General features: G+C 40.9%; 1 protein-coding gene across 1 annotated transcript; it reads left to right on the top strand.

Annotated features, from left to right (window-relative positions):
• Nucleotides 1–82: 82 nt before the first annotated feature.
• rnf115a (ring finger protein 115a) lies at nt 83–8683 on the top strand. Its single transcript, XM_041942434.1, has 9 exons — nt 83–185; nt 2756–2814; nt 3965–4025; nt 4289–4569; nt 4753–4821; nt 5446–5518; nt 5636–5729; nt 6626–6741; nt 7471–8683. Exons 1-9 carry the CDS (start codon nt 108–110, stop codon nt 7588–7590), a joined length of 951 nt encoding a protein of 316 aa, XP_041798368.1. The 5' UTR covers nt 83–107; the 3' UTR covers nt 7591–8683.
• Nucleotides 8684–8702: the final 19 nt, after the last annotated feature.

Genomic DNA, 8702 nt, shown 5'->3' with positions numbered 1-8702 from the left:
TCGCTCGGATTTGCCCAGCGGTGCCGCGGTGCATGCCGGGCTGGAGGCGGACAGCTGTCTTCAGTTTGTGGAGGACCGACGTCAGTGTTTGTGCTGGGCTGGGGAAGATGGCGGAGGCTGCGGCTGTTCCACCGCATCGGTTTTTCTGTCACTGTTGTAAGGGAGAAGTGAACCCCAAACTCCCGGTAAGGCAGATTTTTTTCCTCTCTTTATCTGTCTATACCATCCTTTATAACATGTGTGGTTGACAAGTCAACCGTTCTACAAAATACCGTTTGTTTCGCTTGCTTGCTACAGCTCAACACTAGCTAACCAGTTAGCAGTTAGCGGCGTTTGTTGTTGTTAACTCTCTTAATAAACTCGTGACACTCACAAATGTCTTGCACCAAATGCAAACATCGATAGGTTTTGTTAGGCTTGCATGTTTAAGACAGTTTTGTGAAAGCACTGTGCTTGACGCCTTGATTTGACGGCTTGGGGATATTGTGTTTTACACAAAACAATGCAAACAGATGAGAGAAGAAGGTCTATGTTATTACCTTGTCATTTAATTGTATAGACAGGGTTAACAGTCGTTGTTTGACATTGGGTTGATTTTGTTTTCAGTTTTTGTTTCTTATAAAGCAATCCTGACAGGACGAGTTGGGGAATTTTTAGTAACATAAATCTCTAGGTTTTAGTTTCAGTTTTAAAGTCAAACGTGAGTGTAACGTGGAGTTTATGTATAAACACTGACACATCCCCACATCTTACCAGACTTTTAGTAACCTCAGAATGTATTAAACAGATATTTACTACATCCTAGATAGTTGTGAGAGTTTCCCATTTACAGTTGCCAGTTTATTAGGTACACCTACCTAAAACTAAGACAGACTAATAAAACAGCCTTATAATAAATCTTCCGTTCATGTTGTTTTGTTGAAGCTATTTTAGAGGTTTTAATTCAAGTAAGTTGTAAGTTTGGAAGCTGTTGTTTGTTGCACTGTTGATCTATATTGCATTAACCAGCAATATCTGAAAGGATATTGATTGGTTGATGGGCAGAAAAGTAATTACTAACAATTCTGATCAAAAATGAATTGTCTATGTCCATAATTAAGCAAAAATGTAATTCTTTTCCGTAGTTGCAGCATCTCAAATGTGAAGAATTGCTGTTTTAATTGCCATTTATGACAGTAAACCTGCTGTCTTTGAGCTTTGCTCTGTTGGTAGGACAAAAAGATGTCATTTTGTATATTAGGAATCTGTGATGGGCATTTTGACTCATCACTAAGCAATAAAATGATTGGTGGATTTAGCAATAATGAAAATACTGAGAGGTCTTTGTGTCAGTAAGTCAGTCCACCAGATAATCTTGTCAGGGAATCCTTATGTTTATGGTGTGGTAGAGGGTAATTCCAGCCTGCACTGTCGCTGAGTTTAAACCAGCCAACTTGTCTCAGGCACACTCAGTCCTGTGGCATGTCTTCACTGAGCCAACTGTGTGTGACACCAGGGCTTATCACCCCACACTACTCCACTAAATCCCAAGGACCATCTCTGTCGTGTGTCTATCTATGCAGCATGTGTGATAACCTCCCTATGAGAAAATGACACACAACTAACTTAAACAGTTTTCTTAATGCAGATCCATGAGTTTTTGTAAACCAGGCTAATAGAAGGTGTGAATTGTCACATGAGTTTGAACATGGTATTAATTTCTATTTTTTTCAAAAGCATTCAATGAGTTCTAAATATAATAAATTATGAATATTTAATGTATACTCAAAATATGTATTTTTGACCTGTTATTCTTTAATATACTCTGAGTTATGAAACAAGTATATCAGTCTAATCTTTCATATCCCAGTATGTATATTAAATGACCCCGCTTCAGTCCCGTTCCCATGGTTGAGAAAACCCTGACTTACACTGAGGGGACAACAGGTGATCCAGCTGTACAAACTGGCTGTAGTGCCTTCCTCGTTCTGTTGTCGTGATTTCTAAAATGCTACACACTTTAGGTGTGGTTGGCAGACCAGCTCTACCTCCTGGGCTACATTCATAAAACACTGGCCGTCATACAAATCTGACTGATAACATACTTGCAAAGACAGACTGACAAAGTGTTGACCAAACCAGTCAGCAAAATGTTTTTTTTTAATGTTTTTATGATTCCCTTGAAGGGCTCTGCAATAAATGTAGAAGAACGTTTTCCAGATATAAGTATACTACAGTATGGCAAATACAGTATGCTGAGATTACTTTTAGAAAATCAAATTGATGTTCAACATAATAAACTGTGGTCATTTTTATGCATTACATCAGGTAAGTCTTGTTGCAAGTATAAAACAAAACAATGCATTTCATTGTACTTTTGATTGCTATTGCTAACCGTAACCTTTCTAATGATTTGATGGACAACACAGCCATAATACAGTTAGATCATGCCAGCACAAAATGATTTTACTCAAGTAGAGCTGAAACAGTTAGTCTATCAGTCTGTAGTTAATTGACAGAACATGTAACTGTGACTCCTTTGATAATCAGTTATTTGTTTCAGTCACTTTTAAACAGAAATGCAAAAACATATTTTATATGTGGCTTCTTGTGTGATTATTTGTTGCCTTTTATTATAGATAACTGAACTCCTTGGATTGTGGACTGTTGGGTCGGACAAAACAGCACATTTGAATCATCAAATTGGCTTCAAGAAAATTACATTGAGCACTTTTTCTAACCTGTGTGACTTATTGTTTGTGGTAACTCTTTCCAGGATTACATCTGTCCAAGATGTGATACAGGGTTCATAGAGGAAGTAACAGAAGACTCCAGGTAAGATATATATATAGACATATATTATCCTAGCTATCTACCTCTCGTCTCCAAACAACATGATATATTAAGGTCTTTTAGCGTTAGTCTGGAACAAAAGCAGGACTGTCAGACGTTTTCTTGTGCTTATTTAGAACCCACGTGTTGCACTGTAGAAGATTGTAGTCTCACCGTGCATTTGGTCCCAACCAAGCACTGAACCTTGACAAAATAATAATAATAATTATAATAATAATAATACAATTCATTTATATAGCACCTTACAACATCAGACAGATGATCAAAGTGCTTTACAGAGAAATTACAAAATGCATATCAAAGGATAAAAGTTACACAATATTAAAAGCCAGTCTAAATTAATGAGTTTTCAGATGTGATTTTAAAAGTGCCAAGTCATTAATAGAATGCAATTCAGGGGGTAGAGAGTTCCACAATTTCGGGGCCGCTATCGAGAAAGCACAATCCCCCCACTGTTTAAAATTAGAAAAAGGAACCTCCAACAGGGGCTGTTCTGAGGACCGGAGGGCTCTACAGTGTCACCTAAGCTTTATAAAATCAGACAGATACTCTGGAGCAAGACCGTGGATAGCTTTAAAAACAAACATTATCAATTTAAAAATGATCCTTAATTTAACTTGGAGCCAATGTAGTTCAAGAAGAACGGGAGTGATGTGACTGTAACGGGGGGTGTTGGTTAGAAGGCATGCTGCAGCATTTTGTACCAATTGAAGGCAACAGAGAGAAGATTGCTTGATGCCGAAGTACAAGGAATTACAGTAATCTAACCTAGAACTGATAAAAGCATGGATAGCCATTTCAAGATTGTTCCTGCTGAGGAAGGGCTTAACTTTAGTTAAAAGACGTAGTTGGAAGAAACTCAGCTTCACTACAGAGTCAATCTGCTGGACAAGACATAGACCAGGGTTCAAAATAACTCCCAAGTTCCTTACAGCAGGTTTAAGAAGAGAGGATCTTTCCAAGAGGCAGTAGATAAAGGGTAAAAAGAAGAGGGCCGAGAATGGAACCCTGAGGGACGCCACTAGAGAGGGGGGCACAGAAGGGGGCCACAGTGTGTACAGACATGTGTACAGGGTTCAGTGGATGTTGCTAATAATGTGTCTTTTGTCCCCTTGTGCACATTTTCCCCCAGTCTCCTAGAGGGTGGCGCTAATGGGATAGATGACACAGCCACAGCCACACACTTTGCAGAGGTACAAGCAGCTTTGAGGGATTTTGGGCAAAATAGGGTGGGGAAGGGGACAAAGAGGCTTCAGTGCAGTCATTTTATCTTAATTTGTTAAATTTAAATAAATTAAATTTGTCTCCTTTTTCCCTGCCTTCCTCTCCACTCACCTTTCTGTTGCTTGTTGGTTCACCACTGTTCCCACTGTGCTGCCTGCTTTCCTGTCCTTCATCCCTCGTTGTCCAAACCCTTACCTGTCTCCTCCCCTGTCCAACCCCAACACCCCTGTAGCTATGGCACCTTTTGTTACTGGAGCGGCCATTTACAGATGGTGACCCACTTGATTCAGAACCCCGGCTCCCTGGAGGGCGCTTGGGGGGTCTCAGTGACCTGGGGGGGTTGGGAGGGGGACCAATTGGAGGGTCAGTCCCAGCAGGACTAGGGGGACCTATGGGAGGTCTACTAGGAGCCGGGGAACACTGGGGACCAGGACGTCCCTCTCGCCTGCCAACCCAAAGGAGATACCGGTCCAGAGGCAGCAGTAGGCCAGACCGTTCGCCTGCTGTGGAGGGGTGAGTAACTGACCGGTTCAGCCTTCACCTCCTCTGTCTTCCTCAACATCCTCTTGGCTCTTGTCTCCGCTTTGCATACACCCACATGTAATAATGACAGTGCTATTTATGTTCTTAGAATCCTAACTCTTCTTATTTTTGGCAATGACATTAAATGTTGTATATTTTGTCCCTGTGTCTCAGGATTGTACAACAGTTTCTTACCGGCCTCTTTGCGAACTCTGGAGTCCCTGGGTCTCCTCCTCTCTCATGGTAAGATGACATTACAGTGGTGTCACAGTGTTGGTGCTATTTCTTGTCAACTAGTGGTGTCAGTAGTCCCTTTTACACCTGCATTACAATGTTGAACTTATCAGACATTACCAGTGGAGCTGTATGTGAGAACGTAAACGTTAGTTTGACCAGACATTAAACAAAATTAACTCTGCCACCTCTCGAGTGCGTAGTCCGTGTAATGTGCGATTGAGCCCATGTGTGAATAGACCGGGTCATTGTCCGGAGAATTTGCAGCAAGCAAGTGGGCATGTTGATGACATTGATGATGTTGAAGTGTAGCTAATTCATACTCTTGCCTGTATATTACTTTCCACTCTTTCGTTAATATTGCAATTATGTCCAAATAGGTGTTGTATTGCTAGAAATGTCAAAACTTTCATGATTACGGATGACTCCCCCTCCTCCTGCATGGTCTACCCAGGTGCCACCCCTCACCTAAACCACACAGAGTATTTCCAGTAGATAAGAGTGCGTCTCACATGGAAAAAGCCCTCTTGTGTGCTACATGTGTGAAAGGGAAACTCCGGACAGTGTCCAGACCTGATTTTCCCGCCATTGTCCGGAGTTCATATGAGAAAACGTCCTGTGTGTCTCTCTCAGGACAGGGATGCTGCACTCTAACCCAGGGGATTACGCCTGGGGACAGGGAGGGTTAGACGCCGTGATAACACAGGTAAGACAAATTTGATAGAACTTTATTCCAACTTTCTAGCTGTCTTTGTCACTTTTGAATTTCTCTGAAGTTTACAGGTGCGCGTGTGCGTGTGCATGCGTGTGTGCGTGTGTGTAGCTACTAGGTCAGTTGGAGAACACAGGACCTCCTCCAGCAGAGAAAGAGAAGATCTCTTCTATCCCAACTGTCAGTATCTCTCAGGAACAAGCAGGTCAGTAATTCCTTGTTTGTCTCACTTGTTTGCTCCATATTTCTCTTGGTGTGCCCCTGAAGTACTAATTGCCTGTTGCTCATGGAGCTGTCAGTCTGATCCTCTGCATGCAATAAATGTATTTAGAAAATTAGCTGAGTACACACCTTGGGTTGGACCTGCTCTTTTGAACCTATTACTAAGTTTGTGTGTAAAGGCATTACTAAGTGCTTAGTAGCTACTGGCTAGTTTGGAAGTAGTGATTTAAGTTTAAGTTTTTAAGGCTGCACCAGTAAAACCTGCCTTACCTTTAAAAGCAAAGTAAAAATTTGTGGCAGTACATCTGTCCCTGCAGCCTTGAGATACAGCGTACTGTTGTTGCCTGCCAAGCTTCTGAAACTGTCTGTTTATCACGAAATGCCCATTGACCTTGCGAGTATCAACAGTTTATTCCATAAATTGCTTTAACGTGATGTCTTTTTGCTCACTGGTCTTTCACATCCCTGTTTTTCTTCCACGTCCTCTTGTGGTTATGTTCTTCTTGACTTCCTCCTATCTGTATGCTGTCCTATTTTGCCACTCAGCTCTAACTGTGTGGTTAGTTATGCAGCTTTTGCAGGGCCGTTGAGAGATTACTTATTTGGGCAAATGATGATTCATGTGCATTTTTTTTCTCAATATCTTTTTGTTTCATTGTTTTTACTAATTAGTGAAAACCATGCTTGGTACAGTTAAAATGTTTCACTGCCCTGCTAAGGCACTTTATGATGCAAACACAGATTTGCTACTAATGATCTGCATGTCTCCTTCCACAAATGCAGCAAGTCATTACCAAGTGACCAATAATTAACACTAGAAAACACAGGGGTATTGATAGCAAGTGGATGGTAAGAATCACGTTTCCATCTCGCCTGTAGATTGCTGTATGGAATGTCCGGTGTGCAAAGAGGACTTCGCAGTGGGAGAGCCAGTCAGACAGCTACCCTGTAACCACTTCTTTCATTCAGACTGTATAGTACCGTGGCTGGAAATGGTGAGTCTCAACAAACATGGCAGAACTTAAGAATAAACTCATAGAATAGATCCTCAGTTACATGTACTTCTGTAGATGGCATATTCACAGCAGCCATGAGGGTATTAAGACCTATGGGAAATTTGAACCCATGTTTTGACTACATGGTAATTTAGAAGACAAGGCTGGCAATATTTAATGTTTTTGTTATTGTTAGCAAATCCCATGAAAAGACAAATTCAAAGAATGGATTAGTGCGACGTACCTTCTCTGTGACACTGATGATGTAAATCTTCAAGTACCTAATTTCATTTAAACTCATGGAATAATTTCCACTGTATTTTTTTTTTTTAAACAAACAGGACTAAATAGTGTGTTTGTTAAGGACTATTTTCAGTTGTGGAGTCATTTGGTGCACTAAGCGGCTGTGGGTCAGGAGGTAGAGTGGGCCATCCACTAATCTCCGTGTTGGCGGTTCAATTCCCGGCTCTTCCTGTCCACATGTTAAAGTGTCCTTGGACAAGACACTGAACACTAATTTGATCCTGATGGGCAGCTCTGTCGCCATCAGTGTGTCTGATACAGTATATTTGACGGACCAGACAGAAAAATCACAGCCATTACAAACAAAGAATTTGCTGAGCATCGTGCAAAATCCGACTAAAAAGAAGAGAGTCGGATTTTGAGAAGTCCGCTTGTAAAAACTGCTCAAAGCTAATGTTATCTATATTCTGTTCTGTGGCCACACAGCATGACACATGTCCAGTGTGTAGGAAGAGTTTGAACGGAGAAGACAGCAGCAGCCAGCCCCCATCAGAGTCCCCCTCCCTCTCCATGGACCCCCGCACACAGGAGAGATGGTCCTTCTGAGACACCCACCTGTCTCATCCCTCGGTTCTCCTCGCCTACATCCAGCAACACACCGGGAAGACAAAACGCTTCTCACTTTCCTCTTTTCATCTCTGTTGCAGTCATAATCATCTCAGTCAGATTTTTTTTTTTTTTTTTGAATTTTTTATTTTCTATTTTTAATGCCTTTCTCCTCAACCATGTATGCAGACACTCGTACAGACGTCTTAACAGTGACTTGAGGTCTGCTTGATCTCTTTTTTTGCCTAATGACAAACCAACCTAGATTGATGATGATCTTCTCTACTTCCATCCCTCAAGCAAACTCCTTTTCCATCATTCTTGAAATGCACTGCTGCGACACTATTATGGGGAAACACCAGACTTTATATCATTCACCATGCCCTCTTTACTCATCTGAAAATTTGCTAAGTCCTGCAACTGAGCCCTGTACGGCATATGGGAATACTAAAGCGGTTACTTTCACTCTTGGCATTGACAGGGACTGAACCCGACAACATAACACCTATACCCCTGCAATAAATGTTATGTTTATGAAGGGTATAACGTTTGATTTTTGTTGACATTGTGTCAGGAAGATTTTGACTTAAGTCTGGGTTGGCCACATTTGAAAGCTGTGATATCGAGTAAAGCAAGGGACTCCTAACGCGTTTCGGGACTCTTCTGCATCTGGGAAAAAAATAAAATGTCAAACTGGTAAGGGAATGAAATAACAAATTACGGAGCTCGGCCCATTGCGTAATTCTTTAGATTAAAAAAATACTCCTCCTGGTGTATATATTACAAACAGATGGCATCCCTCTGTCATTTTGTTCCTCTGTTTATGGCTGTCTTTTGTTCATTTTTATCACTTTTTTTATGTACATAATTTAATTCCAACAACTTATGGTTTGCAAAGAAAAAAAAAACATTGAGAATGGAGACACAAATGTGAAATACCTGGTTATCAAACTGTATATTATATATATGAAAAAATGTCTATGATGTATTAATAAATTGACAAAAAACTGTAATAGTTTGTCATTGTTCACAACCACATTAACGGAGTTGTCATTTTATATCCTCTCTTCCCCCTAAAGTAGTTAAACATTAAACTTGACATGGGATATTTT

This window comes from Chelmon rostratus, chromosome 8 (genome assembly GCF_017976325.1).
Source record: "Chelmon rostratus isolate fCheRos1 chromosome 8, fCheRos1.pri, whole genome shotgun sequence".
Taxonomy (NCBI): Eukaryota; Metazoa; Chordata; class Actinopteri; order Chaetodontiformes; family Chaetodontidae; genus Chelmon; species Chelmon rostratus.
Note: the sequence above shows the minus strand (reverse complement) of the source record. Positions and strands in the feature narration are given on the sequence as shown.